Raw genomic sequence first — 17,632 nt, 5'->3', positions numbered from 1 at the left:
ATATACAACTTTCTAACTCAAGGATCACAGGACGAAGCTGTAAAACCATGCCATCACCAGTGCCTCCAGAGTAATAATAAGCTCAAGAATCTGAACTTGCAACCCTCCTGCTCCTTTTTCTTATACCGGACATCGACGCAAACATACATCCATATCATCCTCTGCCCGTGATCAAAGAACAAGCAAGAAAATCACACCAGTAGATGATCCCGAAAAAAAAAAAGGCTAAAGAGAGAGAGACATAAACGGAGTCTTGAACTGGGCAACCGAGACGAACAACAACATGCCTTTCAATGTAGATAAATCCTAACTCCTCCAGTATGGGGAAAATGAAGAGATGAAAAACAACATAGAACACCATCAAGACACAGACGGTATAATAACCCAGATGAATGATATGAAAGACCTTGGAGGAGTCATAATGTCTCACGACCTAACCTCCAGCGAAGAAAATAAAACAACGGTTGCCTCGCGCATGAGGATGACAGGCTGGCTCCTGCGGACCTTCAAGACAGTGGAAGAAAAACCAGTAAACGATTCAAGGCATTAATTCTCTCACGACCTGCATGTTCTTGCTTTCTAACAGCACCCTACGAGGCGGGCGAAGCCGCTGATTCACGAAAGTGTTCAGAGATCTTTCGCATCCCATATCAATGTGGTGGAGGAACTAAATCACTGGGAAAGACTGAGATTACTAAGGCAGCAATCACTCCTCTGAGAGCATACGAGAGACTTCGTGTGGAGTCCAAACTGACATTCGGAATTGACACCCTACTGGCACACGACAGGCATGGAAGACTTTGTAAAATACTAGCTCTGAAGTCCCAAAGGTACGATATGCACAAAAAAAAGAGAATGAGAACACCATAAACACCAGGGGTCCCCGAGACTCTTCAACATTTACCATCTACCATTACAAACAGCGTGGGATGTAAAGCAGAGAAGTCCAAGAGTGCACAGGACAAGTGCCTACAGAGGGTAACAACCCCCCTCCCACCACCAGCCATGCTGTGGGAAGCCATGTGGGTCTGCTATCAGCGGCTTCCAACAGCTTGGTCGACCAACGACCCAATCCAACAGCCTGGGCCCAGCCCGGGTTCTGGGGGAAGGGAGAATCCTCGAAGCGTCCACGAGGATGTAGCTAGTGTGTGTATGTGGAAGGTGCAACAGGTGAGGTGAGTGGTAGTGTAGATGGTGTAAGGGGGGGTCACGTGAAGCTGCTGTGAGGGGTGTGTGGGGAGGGAGGTGCAGCGGGTGTACGGAGGTGTAGATGGTGTATGAAGTGCAGCATGTGTGTTGGGATGCAGCAAGTGTGTGGGAGTGAGGTGGCACGTGTACTAAAGTGCAGGTGTTGTGTGGGGGAAGGAACAGGTGTGCGTGGGTGAAGATATTGTGCAGGGGTGCACTTGTGCTGGAATGCAGCAGGTGCGTGGGAGTGTGCATGATTGTGCTGGAATGCAGCAGGTGCGTGGGAGTGTGCATGATGTGTGGGGGGTACAACAAGCGTATAGGGCACAGAAGGTACGTGGGGGTGCAGTAGGCGTGTGGCGGTACAGCAGGTGTGTGACGGTGCTGAAGGTGTGTGGGGGTACAGCAGGTGTGTAGGGGTACAGCAGGTGTAAGGGGGTACAGCAGGTGCGTGGGAGTACAGCAGGTGCGTGGGAGTGTGCATGATGTACAGGGGTACAACAAGCGTATAGGGTACAGAAGGAGTGTGATGGTGCTGAAGATGTGTGGGGGTACGGCAGGTGTGTGGGGGTACAGCAGGTGTGCGGGGGTGCAACAGGTGTGTGTAGGGGTGCAACAGGTGTGGCCAAGTAAAGGCCAGTCTCGGGTGTACACAGTGATGACCCTCCTAAGCTTAGCAACACTACACACCACACACGTAAGACCGGTGCAACACCACACACGTAAGACCGGTGCAACACCACACACGTAAGACCGGTGCAACACCACACACATAAGAACGGTGCAACACTACACACCACACACGTAAGACCGGTGCAACACCACACACGTAAGACCGGTGCAACACCACACACATAAGAACGGTGCAACACTACACACCACACACGTAAGACCGGTGCAACACCACACACGTAAGACTGGCACAACACCACACACGTAAGATCGGCGCAACACTACACACCACACACGTAAGACCGGTGCAACACCACACACGTAAGATCGGTGCAACACTTACCCCTTCATTTCCTCGGAAGGAAATCTTTGGACTTGCGGCAGTGTTCTGAAAAAGAAGAAAAGAGAAACACATTAATAACACGAATGAGTCAATGAAATACGTCCAATGGTGACAATGAGTTAATGAAATTCGTCCAATGTTGACAATGAGTTAACATCCTCCTCCACCCCCGAGCATGGCCCCAGGAGGAGAAGCCAGCCAGACCCTCCCTCCCTCCCGGAGGCGTGCTATGAACCGAGACTAAACCTGCCTGACGAAGACTTGAAGACCAGCTGGCTGGCGCAGAGCAGCGAACCTCCCAGCACCCGACTTAACCCAGTAACCTACACTCCCATCACACTGCACACAAACACACACACACACACACAGACACACAGCCACCTCACACTACCTACACTCTCACAAACACACACAGCCACCTCACACTACCTACACTCACACAAACACACAGAGCCACCTCACACTACCTACACTCACACAAACACACACAGCCACCTCACACTCTACCTACATTCATACAAACACACACAGCCACCTCACACTACCTACACTCACACAAACACACAGCCACCTCACACTCTACCTACACTCATACAAATACACAGCCACCTCACACTCTCCCTACACTCATACAAACACATTGCCACCTCACACTCTACCTACACTCATACAAATACACAGCCACCTCACACTCTACCTACACTCATACAAATACACAGCCACCTCACACTCTACCTACACTCATACAAATACACAGCCACCTCACACTCTACCTACACACTCACACATACAACCACACAGCAGTCATGGCGCGCGGATGGCTGCTGCTTCCACCAGTTTCTGTTGGGACACCAACCACACCAGGATTGACCGTTCTGAGCCATTAAACGCTTGAGAAGCTTATATAAGACACTTGTTCTTTTCTTTCATCCTGCATCTATCGTCTTATCTCTCACCCGAAGCGGCCGAGGCTGGGGCAAACCTCTGCCCGAGCCATGCCCGCCCTTCTACCATCATTTTCTTACATTTCTGGCTCCCCTACAACCCAACTGTCGTAGCAGCGTCATCATGAACTACGTCAGTGTGGTCCTATTCTCTGATCTGCGCCCGGTGTCCCCGGCAAGTTTACGGTGCACCCCAAGGCACATCCTGCCGAGGGGCAGCGCAAGAGCATGACATGCCTCTATCGTACGTAGTCGCCTGTCCGTCCTCCAGTTCACATAGTCCACACACCCACCCACACACACACCCACACACACACACGTACGTAGGTACGTCGGGCCTTCACCCAATGCTTGCGTCGGCAGTGAACGCTACCACCGTCCCCGTTGCCCACGTGTACGTCAGAGCGCAAGCAACATATTATCGCCTGACAGCTCGCTCCTGCCAGTGCTGTTACTATGGGTCAGCACCACCGCCTTCCCACACACCTCCAACAACAACATCCTCTCTCTCTCTCTCTCTCTCTCTCTCTCTCTCTCTCTCTCTCTCTCTCTCTCTCTCTCTCTCTCTCTCTCTCCTCTATGATTCCCATGGCCTATATGTGTATGTATGTATATATATATATATATATATATACTATTCGTCATTTCCCGCGTTAGCGAAGTAGCGTTAAAGAACAGAGGGCTGAGCCTTTGAGGGAATATCCTCACTTGGCCCCCTTCTCTGTTCCTTCTTTTGGAAAATTAAAAAATGAGAGGGGAGGATTTCCAGCAGCCCCCCCGCTCCCTTCCCTTTCCGTCGCCTTCGACGACACGCAGGGAATACGTGGGAAGTATTCTTTCTCCCCTATCCCCAGATATGTATATATATATATATATATATATATATATATATATATATATATATATATATATATATATATATATATATATGTAGATATGTACACACACACTTCCCATGCTCCCTTCCTCCAGGCACCAGACCCGACCCGGCAAGGTCTCGCCTGACCTCGCACCCTCCACCCCCCCAAGGGACACTTGTGGACAGTTCAGCTCAGCACGTCCCACAGCTCCCCATTCCCTCTGTCCATGTTTACTCTCTCTCTCTCTCTCTCTCTCTCTCTCTCTCTCTCTCTCTCTCTCTCTCTCTCTCTCCCCCTGGTCGGTAGCCATCGTCCAGGGAGATAACGCCAGTACAACGTCCCCTGCCTGGTTGTCGACGGCTGTAAAAGTGAGCCAGCACTGCAGTGGCTGTCAAGTTTCACTCCCTCGGCCCAATTTAACTGTCCTTTTCTCTCAGCCTCACCCCGCACACGTGAGGTAGGTGCGGGTTTCCACACACACACACACACACACACACACACACACAGTCTCTCCCTCTCTCGTACAAAACACTTCATAAATACGTAACTCATAAGAGACTCGTTCTTCGTCACCTCCTATTTCTTCAGCAGCGAGCGCCACGCGCTAGCTCTCCCTGCCTGTCTGTCTGTCTTGTCTTGGCAAAACAATTACTCGTACGTAAGAAAAGTACTTTCAACTTCGCACATAATAACCACCTCTGAAAGAGAGACAAAAAAAAGGAGGGGGCACATAACTAGATCATCGGACTCAGAACACGTACTGTGTGTATATGAACGAAGGCCAACACGGACTTGTACCAGGAAAAGATACCCCAATAATATACCTCACTCCACTTACACACACATAAAACTTCAATGCAAGAGATTGGATCCCTTTTGTTTTCTTTTTGATTCTACAAAAGCGTTTTAATACTACAAGTCACAAAATTCTTTTGTTTTCTTCTTGATTCTATAAAAGCGTTTTCACACTACAATCACAAAACTTCTGTTTTCTTGATTGTACAAAAGCGTTTTCACTCTACAAATCACAAAACTCTTTTCTTTTCTTCTTGATTCGACTAAAGCGTTCTAACACTACAAGTCACGAGTCTCTGCTTAGACAAAGCCCCTAAAAAAAACACATAACAATAAGGGTAAGGTATGAAGACGCATGAACCGGTTCGCGACAAGAGACAGTAGCATCCTACCCAGCAGCAAACGGAAGAGCGTCTGAGGCATAGGTTCTCCCACGGGGTCCTAGAAGGAACGGCGGTGGCCTACCCCACTCCTTATAACACGACACCAGACGCTCGAACGGGGGAAGTAAGTTCAGGCAAAGGTAAGTAGGTAGCGTCAGGTGCTGTCTCGAAGACACCCGGAGTGAGCAACGCGCTTCGGGTTCATATGATCCAAGGAGGGAAGCATACAGACTTAAACGCACCGGGAGTGAACCTAATGGGGACGTACTCGACAGAGATTTTTGAACAACGAAGTCGCTGAAACACTGACGACCCTGTATAATGGTCCCTAATGGGTGTGGGTCAGTGAACACACGTCAAAGATTTACGGAGCTAGAATCCAAAAGACCTTATTGGGAAGGCCTCCCCCAGCTGTCACATACACGTCAACAACCTCAGCTGTCACACACACACACACACACACACACACACACACACACACACACACACACACACTTCAACAACCCCAGCTGTCACACATCCAACAGGTCAACAACCCCAGCTGTCACACATCCAACACGTCAACAACCCCAGCTGTCACACATCCAACACGTCAACAACCCCAGCTGTCACACATCCAACACGTCAACAACCCCAGCTGTCACACATCCAACAGGTCAACAACCCCAGCTGTCACACATCCAACACGTCAACAACCTCAGTTGTCACACAACAGGTCAACAACCTTAGCAGTCACACACTCAACAGGTCAATTACCTTAGCTGTCACACTCAACAGGTCAAAAACCTTAGCTTTCACACACTCAACAGGTCAAGAACCTCATGTCACACACTCAACAAGTCAACAACCTCAGATGTCACACACTCAACAGGTCAACAACCTCAGCCTTCACACATTCAACAGGTCAACAACCTCAGCTGTCAGACACCCAACAGGTCAACAACCCAAGATATCATACACTCAATAGATCAACAACCTCAGCTGTCACACATTCAGCAGGTCAACAACCTCAGCTGTCAGACACCCAACAGGTCAACAACCTCAGATGTCATACACCCAGTAGGTCAACATACTCAGCTTTCATACACTCATACAATCATCACCCTCCAATTTCACATACTCATGAGGTCAACAACCTCAGCTGTCACACGCTCACCACGTCAACAACCTCAGCTCTCACACACTCATCAGAAGAATCACCTCAGCCGTTTCCCACTCAACAGGCCAATAGCCTCAGCTGTCACACACTCACCAGGTCTACAAATTTAGCTGTCACACACACACACACACACACACACACACACACACACACACACACACACACACACACACACACATCAACAACCTCAGGTGTCGCACACCCTCAGCTTTCACACACTCAACAGTTCAACCACCACAGCTGTCACCCAACGAACAGGTCAGAAGCCTCACCTGTCACACACTCGCCAGGTCAACAGAAGACAACACCCTTAGCTTTCACACACACACACACACACACACACACACACACACACACACACACACACACACTTACGAGGTCACCAACCACAGGTGTAACCAGGTGAACACCCTTACCCATCACAGGTAAACACCGCAGGTAGTCACCAGGTTAAGAGGCCAACAGAATCCCATACTCAACACCTCAGTAACCTCACCGGTGGCGCGAGCACGATGCCACGAGGCCTCACTCCCTCCCTCCTGTCTCTACCTCACATGTCGTTACACACACACACACACACACACACACACACACACACACACACACACACACACAGCCAACTGTCGCAGGTACAGCAAGTGACAAAACCACTGGCTCTCTCTCTCTCTCTCTCTCTCTCTCTCTCTCTCTCTCTCTCTCTCTCTCTCTCTCTCTCTCTCTCTCTCTCCCGAGTCCTCTCCTCACTCTATCCCACCTCTTCCCTCCTCCTCATACATGCCACCACACTACTCGTGACATATTGCAGCAGCGGCCTCTCCGGAGTATGCCATACAAGAAGGACTCGAGCTCAGGATGACGTGAGAGAGGTGGCACACTGGAAATCGCATATGAAACCCTGCCAGGGGCGAGGTCGTCAACAAACATGTCCCATAACTTGACCTGGTCCACGGTGGGGCGAGGCAGACCATACTGCTGTGGCCCCCAGCCCAGCCTCTCCTAACATGGTAAGTGAGGTAAGAACGTGGTATTGGTTCCCTCCTACCCACCACCACGGGGCACCCCTAGCCTGCTTCTGACACCACCCCCCAACAGATAACCCCAAGGGCCCCCCTAATGCAGTAAGGCTAGCTAGCTAGCTAGCCCCACAGCTGACCCCAGGGGGTGGTGGGGGTCTACTAACACGTCTATGGAAACAATTCAACAATAACTCATCCCTCACCAACACGGGACACAGCTAGAGAGGAACACACGGATATAAACCTCAGTAATACAGTGGCGATAAATCAAAACATTACACAATACGTGCGAGTTTGTGTTGGGGGGCCTGGTCGAGTTAGCGTGGGTCAGGCAGTTAACACTGGGTTGTACTTTTAACCATGGTTATGCTGCCCTAATAGAAAGGGTGCTGCCCTCATCTTACTGTCTATCACTTCTTTCATATCTACTGTCGTGCGTGTGTGACGGGGCAGCGGGGTGGTCACACACCAGTTCCAGCATCAACCACACACCCTACCCCCCACACACAGCAACCAGAACACACACACACACACACACACACACACACACACACACGTCTGGAGTGAAGCAACACGGCGCAAGAGGCAAACTGCATTCAGACAATACTGCCTACGTCAGCAACACACCACATGGCAAACCCGAGGATGGAAGGACTGGAGACGGGGCGGGAGGAGGAGCTGGTGCACCTGCAGTAGACTTCGCAGGTCTTCTAACATTCCCAACACCTCAGGCTGTTTTCAAGCTACTGAGGTGGGTCGTCTAAGCGGTTGGAGGGCGTAGCGCTACGGCCCACGTGAACAATTAGTACATACATATCCACGGCCTTCTTGAACTGCCCAACCGTGCATCCCACAGTGTTTTGTCATGGCTGCCGACCATGTGATCAATAGTCTTGGGCTCTCTCGGTGTCCAAGGCATTTCCCCTGCTGGGCCTCGTGTATCATCTAGTTTTCGAGGGGGAGGGGCAACATTTTAGCCTTCCATGTCAGCTGAGAGGGAACACAGCATTTGAAAACTGCACAACTCTCACGCCCCCGCAAATCACGTACTTGACTGCTGTACAATTACTGAGTTCAGGGAGGTGATTCTTGCCAAATGGTGACATGTGTAAGCATTTCGTCCATTACGTATCATCTCCGATACGTCAACATTACCCTAACTTTGTCTTGTGTGGATAGCTCGCTCCGTTATGTATCTCGATACATAATCCAGTCACCGTTCAATATCTGTAAACTGTTTGGTGATCGCACAAATGGCTAAATAATTTATTCACTGCTGCCCAACCCCCCGTCAGCGCGTTTTTCTCACTATGTTAACCTGTTTGTGCCTTAGTCACACAGGCCCTGTCACTGGACCTTTTGTGTTCTCTGTAACCTCTTTTCCGCCACGGCCCGCAGGACGGGGAGGTGTGGGGGTGTGCATTACGTGTCCGTTGCTCTTGTGGCCAAAATCAATCACTCCCATGCCCGTCGCGCCGTGCAAATTATTTTTGGGGGGAACGCAGGACTGAGCACCGGGCCTTCTAGGATTATCGGAGTGTAGATAATGATATACATTTCCCGTCTGTGGTCTAGGGAGTACAGCAGTCTGTGTGACGGGCTGCAACTACTGCATTTTTGCCTCGGGTCAGCAAGCTGCTTACGTGGGGGACTGAGCTGTTTGTGTGTGATTTACGTCCCTGTATCTTTGCATACGTGATGAACTATACAAGTCTCGCTTCTGGGTTGCTGTGAGGAGTGGACTGGTAACAGTCACGGGGTGGTGGACTGGTGACAGTCGTGGGGCGGTGGACTGGGGACAGTCGTCTGGGTGTAGACTGGCGACAGTTATAGGATGATGGACTGGTGACAGACACGGGTAGAGGGAGGGAGGGAGGGAAGGAGGGAGTAAGGGTTGAAGAAGAAGAAAGTAGAGGGAGGTGGTGGGCTGTGGGTCGGGGTGACGAGGTCTGGCCCAGCCAGTCGTACCATGAGTCACCCCGGCCGCCCTCTACCCACGGCACCGGGTCCCGGTCCTCCTCCACACGGTACCGGGGGTAGGGCGGGGAGACTCCTTCCTGATCCTCCCCTGCCAGAGGATGACTGGCCCACCTACGTATACCGCATGGCACCGGATGCCTCACAGGGCAGGTGTCACACGATGCAACGAGGATGACAACAGCACCAGGTGACCACGCAGACGGGGTGTAGGTAGGTAGCCTCCGTCACCCACGCCGTTACAGCCACTACATGCAAGGGCGAACGGCGCGACCTCACAGACCCAGGGAGCGGAGCCCCTCATAACCCAGGGACTAATGTGAGGGATAAAACTTTCCCCGAGCATGGATGAAGCTAGAAGCCGCCATGGTTATGAGGGAGACGTGATCACCCCGCCGGAGAGAGAGAGAGAGAGCAGCCGGCTGCCACCAGCCTCTCTCTCCCTCTCTCCAACTCTCCTCCACCACCCACCACCACCACCACCCTTCCTTCCTCCCTCCCTCCCACCACTCACGATACGTCTGTCATACGTAACTTTGCCAACGCATCCAGCTGGGGAGGTAGACTGGTAGAGGTAACAAGGAGGTAGAATGGTCGAGGCAGGCATGGACGCAGACTGGTCGAGGTAGGAAGGTAGGCAGACTGGGCCAGGCAGGGAGGGAGGTAGACTGGTCGAAGCAGGAAGGTAGGCAGACTGAGCCAGGCAGGGAGGGAGGTAGACTGGTCGAGGTAGGAAGGTGGTCAGACCGAGAGAGGCATGCAGGCAGGGAGGGAGGTAGAATGGTCGGTGAGACAGGAAGGTAGGCAGGCAGGGAGGGAGGGAGGTAGACTTGTCGAGACAAGGAAGGTAGGGAGACCGGGCCAGGCAGGGAGGGAGGTAGAATGTTGTGCTACCCAACAGCTGAGAGGGTAAACAACGAGACACCACGACCATCAGGAGGAGGTGGTGACCGGCGGAGGTAAGACACAACGCAGGCAGCAGCAGTGTACACCACAAGGGGGAGATCAGCGCGCTGCCGGGAGGAGACACGCAACGGGGCACACGGCCAACCAGGAATGCACGCACGCAAGCAAGTAAATGACGGAGACTGGCATGCAGCGGGGACACACTGGCATGCAAGCAGGCATGCACGGTGGCAGGCCAGCAGGAGGGGCGGCCTGCCTGCCTGCCTGCCTAACCACCGGAGTGGTGGTGGTGCACACGGAACCGAGCTGTGCAGGCCGGAGGTCGCCAAACAGGAAGAAGTGTGGTGCCGTTAATGGAGGCCAGCAGTGTGAGGATCCCAGGACGGGAAGACAGGGACACCACCCTCCTCCTCCTCCACCACCACCAACCACCAGCACCACTCTCCTGCCACATACACCACCACCACCACCACTCTCCTGCCACATACACCATCACCACTCTCCTGCCACATACACCACCACCACTCTCCTGCCACATACACCACCACCACCACCACTCTCCTGCCACATACACCACCACCACCACCACTCTCCTACCACATACACCACCACCATCACCACTCTCCTGCCACCTATACCACCACCACTACCACCACTCTCCTGCCACATACACCACCACTACCACCACTCTCCTGCCACATACACCACCACTACCACCACTCTCCTGCCACATACACCACCACTACCACCACTCTCCTGCCACATACACCACCACTACCACCACTCTCCTGCCACATACACCACCACTACCACCACTCTCCTGCCACATACACCACCACTACCACCACTCTCCTGCCACATACACCACCACTACCACCACTCTCCTGCCACATACACCACCACTACCACCACTCTCCTGCCACATACACCACCACCACCACTCTCCTGCCACATACACCATCACCACTCTCCTGCCACATACACCACCACCACCACTCTCCTGCCACATACACCACCACCACCACCACTCTCCTGCCACATACACCACCACCACCACCACTCTCCTGCCACATACACCATCATCACTCTCCTGCCACATACACCACCACCACTCTCCTGCCACATACACCACCACCACTCTCCTGCCACATACACCACCACCACTCTCCTGCCACATACACCACCCTCCTCCTGCTCCACCACCACTACCACTCTCCTGCCACATACACCACCCTCCTCCTGCTCCACCACCACTACCACTCTCCTGCCACATACACCACCCTCCTCCTCTACCATCACCACCCTCCTGCCACATACGTCAACCTTCAACCACAATTATCATGGTCATACTACTACCACCTTCCACAATGGTCGGGCACGCACGGAAGCACGAATGCACTCACGTGTGCACATAGGAATACGCAAGCACGCACACACACACACACACACACACACACACACACACACACAAGCAAAGACGCTCATACATAAACAGTCATTTACTTAATGACAAAACTCTCTCTCTCTCTCTCTCTCTCTCTCTCTCTCTCTCTCTCTCTCTCTCTCTCTCTCTCTCTCTCTCTCTCTCACACACACACACACACACACACACAAACACACAAAAGCATTCATTCACAACCTAACACATAAGTACACCCGTCAGAGCGAGTCAGGGTTGGTGCAGCACAATAATGACAATAGTGAATGAGGTCATTATATGTACCTCGCAACACTCCCGTACACACACACACACCCCCGCACACCACACCACACTACACTCAGCACGGGGCGCTGCCCCTCGCTCAAGACTTCACACACACACCCCCGCACACCACACACCACACTCAACGCTGGGGCGCTGCCCCTCGCTCAAGACTTCACACACACCCGCACACCACACCACACTCAACGCTGGGGCGCTGCCCCTCGCTCAAGACTTCACACACACACCCCCGCACACCACACCACACTCAACACTGGGGCGCTGCCCCTCGCTCAAGACATCACCTCTCAAGAGGTATATATTTTCCACCGCTGTGTTACAGATGAGCGAGGTGGGGTGGGACGACGAACAGTAAGGCCGTGATCGCGTCACATGCACGTCCACTGGTGCGGTGCAAGGAGGAGGGTTCTGCCACCACGGACACGCGCGCGCGCGCGAGCTAAGTACATCTTCCCAAGATCTCGGTCGCTGGCTAACTTGACTAAGGGATGGGGGGGGGTTGTTGATTAAGCCAATGGCAAGGTTGGTAATTAAGGTATCGTCTGTTAACGACCCTATCCCTCTAAAGGTGGTGGGAGGGGAGGATATGTGAGCAGACTCAACACTCCACAGCATCTGGTCCAGCCCACGACCATGATGGCCGGAGACAAGAGGCCAGGGGAGACCCGTGGCCTGAGACCAGCTAGGCCTTCCCACACACAATATCGTCAACGAAGTAGCGAATAACAGGTTAATGATCAAGGGGGGGGGGGATGGTGTGTGTGTGTGTGTGTGTGTGTGTGTGTGTGTGTGTGTGTGTGTGTGTGTGTGTGTGTGTGTGTACTGTAGGGTGCACAGCAACCATCGGTTACCTGCAGTGGTGGATGGTGCCAGTACCACTCCCACACATCACACGTAAACAGCAGCTGTGTGTGTGTGTGTGTGTGTGTGTGTGTGTGTGTGTGTGTGTGTGTGTGTGTGTGTGTGTGTGTGTGTGTGTGTGTGTGTGCCACAACTGTGGGAGAGGCATAAACCAGGTCGGGAGCGGCGGCCACTTATCTCCTGACACAGGAAGTGGTCCAACCAGCCACACGTCAGGCCATCCTCCAACACTGTGCCGACAAGACCCCCCTGAACCATCTCGGGGCCCAGCGCCCCTACACACACACACACCCACCCGCCCACCGCCATGGTCCACCCGCATCGTTAACACCCACTGTCATCAACCAGTCCTCGTCGGCCACTCACACACACACACACACACACACACACACACACACACACACAGTGATCATTAAGTTCCGAGGGGCTAACCCGGTGCCCCATTCAGCCACCTTACATAACAATTTGATAATACACGACTGTTACTGACTGCTGCTACTCCTGCTGCAGTCTCTTGAGAGGGCGTAACGTAACAACACGCCACATAGCCAGGCAAACTTTGGCAGGAGCTCTTCTTTCCCCTACTTCTTCAGAGCTTTGTTGGTCGTCCTGGCTGCAGGGGGGGCCGTTCAAATCCACAGGCCTACCGATGTTTCCTGTCTGCAAATGCCTCACTTAAACCCACCAAACCGACCCGCGTCACCCGCATTGTCTCTCACCCCGTCGTGCGGGTTCAATGCAACGTGTCCCTCTCCGCCTCAATAGGAAAACTTTTCCGGCGCCCCTCGGTGGATGTCCTGGGCTGCGTCTCCCACATCCGCATTCAAGTGACCAGTACCTTTCCAGCGACGCCAGGTTTCACGTTGAGCGACGACCACTCGCACAGAACCTCCTGTGGTGGTGTGTTGTCCAACACACCTCGTAAGGGGGCATCACCAACCCTATGTGTCCCCCTCCACTCCACACTCTCCAACCCTCCCGCTCCACACATTACTTGCCAAACGCAAGGGCCCCTTGTCTGCCACTGCGCTGTGTCACAATTCAGACACCAGACATAACTAGAGAGACGCCGAGCACGATCGAGAGAACCAACACGACAACAAGTAAAGGTCTCCTAAAATGGCTTCCATTCCTGCAAATTCTGGGAATCATAGTGCGAGGCGCACGTCCTGCCTCCCTCCCTGCTGCACCACTTGCTCCAACCTCACACACACACACACACACACACACCCGCCCACCTTACGCTCTATTATCCTCACTCCATCTACAGTGTTGGGTAGAAAGGAGCCTTCTGCTGCACTATCCTCACTCCATCTGTAGTACTGGGTGGAGAGGAGCCTTCTGCTGTACTATCCTCACTCCATCTGTAGTACTGGGTGGAGAGGAGCCTTCTGCTGTACTATACTCACTCCATCTACAGTGGTGGGTGGATAGGAGCCTTCTGCTGTACTATCCTCACTCCAACTACAGTTTTGGGTAGAGAGGAGCCTTCTGCTACACTATCCTCACTCCATCTACAGAGTTGGGAGGAGAGGAGCCTTCTGCTGTACTATCCTCACTCCATCTACAGTGTTGGGTGGAGAGGAGCCTTCTCCTGTACTATCCTCACTCCATCTGCAGTGTTGGGTGGAGAGGAGCCTTCTGCTGTACTATCCTGTCTCTCTAACTATGCTGGTGGGTGGGGGGAACGGCCTTCTTCCGTACTATTATTCCTGTCCTCCAATAATCAAACTGGACGTAGTCCACTGTGTCTCTTCTTATTCGCCTCTTCCATATAACGACAGTGGACGATAGCTACTGCCAATCTACTGTCCAGCTCTTTATCCACTCTCACACACCTGACGACTCAAATCAGCTGTGTGAGGGTGGATGAGGGCTGTGGGGGTCTCTAACACCCAGCAGTAGTCAGCTGGGTGAGTGAGTGAGTGAGTGAGACAGACTCCCACCCACAACAAACACTCATCATAACTGTCCTGCGTGACTCAGGCATGACTCACTCGTCGTCGCCTGCTTCCGGAGTGCCAAGGTGGCCCTACTACTACTGCTGCTGCTGGCTGTGGCGGCGGCGGTGGCGGTGGTGGTGGTGGCAGTAATGCCCCGTGGCACGCCCCAGGCACAGGGCCAGTAGAAGCACCCAGCCAAATGGCACATGCCTGCTGGCTCACACTGCTGCCCTCATCATGCACACCCCCCACCCACTCATCGTTGCGACCCATGGCATCCTAACGACAAGGCGGTGAGGGGAGTCCCACAGTCCCCACCAGAGTGAGGGGGACTGCACCACCAACCACGGGACACACTGAAGGGAAAGAACAGGACTTATACCACACCCCAAAAGCACATTATCACAACACACCGCTGAAACTCCGGCTCTGTACTTATTAAGACTCTGGCAGCCACTCCGCTCAAAATACACAGCTGAGATAGTTATCATCTTACACAACTGGGAGGTCATAACAGTACTGTGTATGTGTGTGATCACCTACGGGTGGTGGGGGAGTCTTGCCCTAGTGAGGCACCGTCTCCTGAACCTTATTATCATACATCTTAAATTCATGTGTGCTGTCTGCATTAACCATGTTTTCTGTCGCTGTATGCCATTCAACCCCCACTCTGTGCGTGTGTGTGTGTGTGTGTGTGTGTGTGTGTGTGTGTGTGTGTGTGTGTGTGTGCGTGTGTGTGTGTGTGTGTGTATGATTACTATTCATGTGTTTTGGGGAGCGAGTTTTACACTCGTGTATTTCCCCGTCTCTAAGCTTGTATATGTGTCCCAAGTCTTTCCCTCTTACGTGTGTACACACACGCATACACACCCCAGCCTAAGCCAGATGCCCATTTATCGACCAGCCCCGAGGGAAGTATGAACACTTACGCTGGGTGTGGGCCGACTGTCGCCTCCCCACCCAGGATTCGACCCCACACGGGCCCGTTAATAGGTGGGCCCGTGCGTGACTCAAGGTCGGCAACGCTAACCGCTACACCACGGAGTGTGTGTGTGTGTGTGTGTGTGTGTGTGTGTCACAGGCTCACATAACCAAACCCGTGACAGTGTTCTGGTCTGAGTACCATCTGCCACAGGGCCAAGAGTGAAGGGCACAGTATAAACACACACACACACGGGAGAGATCGTCTGATGGAGGCACGTCTGTCACCCTTAACACGGCGTTAGCCTCACCCAAGGAGGAGGAGGAGACGCGACACACACCTACTGAGCAGCGATGCATCGTGCGGGGACCCGTCCGTCCTTACCCAGCGGGGAAAGCCATGTAGCGCACCACCAACCTTGCTGCTTGGTCATGGAAAGAAGTCAAAAGGCGAGTTTTTTTGAGAGAGGCAGTCAAACTAGGTACGCGTGGGGAGGGGGTTGGAGGAAGGAGTAGGAGGAAATACAAAAAAAAAAAATCATGAATGAAATCCCTTTTCCACACGAACTGTGTAACGGATGACGTCTTACGTACGTTAATGATAAACACAGTCCTTTTTTTTAGGGTCATGGCTGCTTCTTTATGTCCTCTTGTGGTGTGTGTGTGTGTGTGTGTGTGTGTGTGTGTGTGTGTGTGTGTGTGTGTGTGTGGTTCCCACAACACGCGAAAACCTCCAAGGTGTCACCTGACCCGCGTCTGGCACAGGTCTGGCTCGGGCTGCACATGCGCCATGCATCTAAAAATCTCCCCTCCCCCTAAGGTATTGGTTAACACTATACCGGCAGCAGGAGGGGAGGGTCCCCCCCCCCCCCCGTCTTCCTTGTATGGTCATAAACTACACACTTTGGAACACAGACGGTTCACGCCCGGGTCGTCGAGTGTGTGAGTGTGTAACTCAATACACCAACCTGACCTTACGTGGGCACAATATGTACGACGGACGCCAAGGCCGTGGGGCAGGTAGTCTGCGAAGGGGGGGGGAGGGGTTTAAAACATAGATATCCTATAAAAACAATGTATATATATATATATATATATATATATATATATATATATACATACACTGTTGCCATGCACCACCAGCAGTGTTACAGCATTTCCGTTCGAACGTGAGGGCGACGCGGCATCTGCCCTCCTGTGGTGCACCGACAGGTCCAAGGTGAGGCTCACGTGACGTTTAGGAGGTGGTCATGCCACTCACCTATACATCCACACCCACACACACGAGGGACCCATGGCTTGTGTGCGCCACCCCCCTTTACCTTGCGGGGTGTGCGACGCCTGGCTGGTGGAGGAGGCCCGACTGCCTCCTCAAATAACCCAACGAACTCGTCCGTCCCCCGGGGAATTCCGATAATCCCTCAAATACCCCAAGCGATTGGAATATTAGCCCGCCCGGAACGGTGCTGTGCTGCTGCTGCATTCTGTACTACACCTACACCTGCGCTCGCGGCGGAGAGGGCCGTGTCTCACCCCATGAGTGTGGGGGTGTGTGTCTGGGGATCAAAGGCTCGTTCCCTTGACGGCTTCACTCACCCACTCAACGGCTGTCTGAGGCTGAGCAACATGCAGACCCACGCACCCCGCCTCCACAACCCGGCTGATCACGTACACTCTGTAGCTACGTCACAATAAAGACGTGACGTCAATCGAATGGAAATACCGAAGATCCTGAGGTTAAAAAAGGAAAAAAAACTTTCAACTTCACCTCAGGGCAGGTGCATCTGGACCGTCCGCCCCAGTGGGGGGGTGTTCAACACCTCACTGGGCAAATATGTATGATCGGCCGGCGTGGAGAGCACGCAGGCCTAAGGGGCTACGACCCGACAAACCTCCCCGAGTGACCAGCACAACACAGCACCCACCGGTGGTTGGTCCCGA

General features: G+C 52.9%; 1 protein-coding gene across 2 annotated transcripts in view; it reads right to left on the bottom strand.

Annotated features, from left to right (window-relative positions):
• Su(Tpl) (Suppressor of Triplolethal) overlaps positions 1-17,632 on the bottom strand; it is a 406,195-nt gene that overhangs the window by 141,381 nt on the left and 247,182 nt on the right. For both annotated transcript variants that reach the window (XM_071694570.1, XM_071694569.1), the window contains exon 2: positions 2,204-2,248. In XM_071694570.1, coding sequence (XP_071550671.1) covers positions 2,204-2,248 — 45 coding nt within the window. The remainder of the gene's footprint in view (positions 1-2,203; positions 2,249-17,632) is intronic.

This window comes from Panulirus ornatus, chromosome 57 (assembly GCF_036320965.1).
Source record: "Panulirus ornatus isolate Po-2019 chromosome 57, ASM3632096v1, whole genome shotgun sequence".
Classification (NCBI taxonomy): domain Eukaryota; kingdom Metazoa; phylum Arthropoda; class Malacostraca; order Decapoda; family Palinuridae; genus Panulirus; species Panulirus ornatus.
The sequence above is the reverse complement of the archived record's forward strand: the minus strand, read 5'-3'. Positions and strand labels throughout refer to the sequence as shown.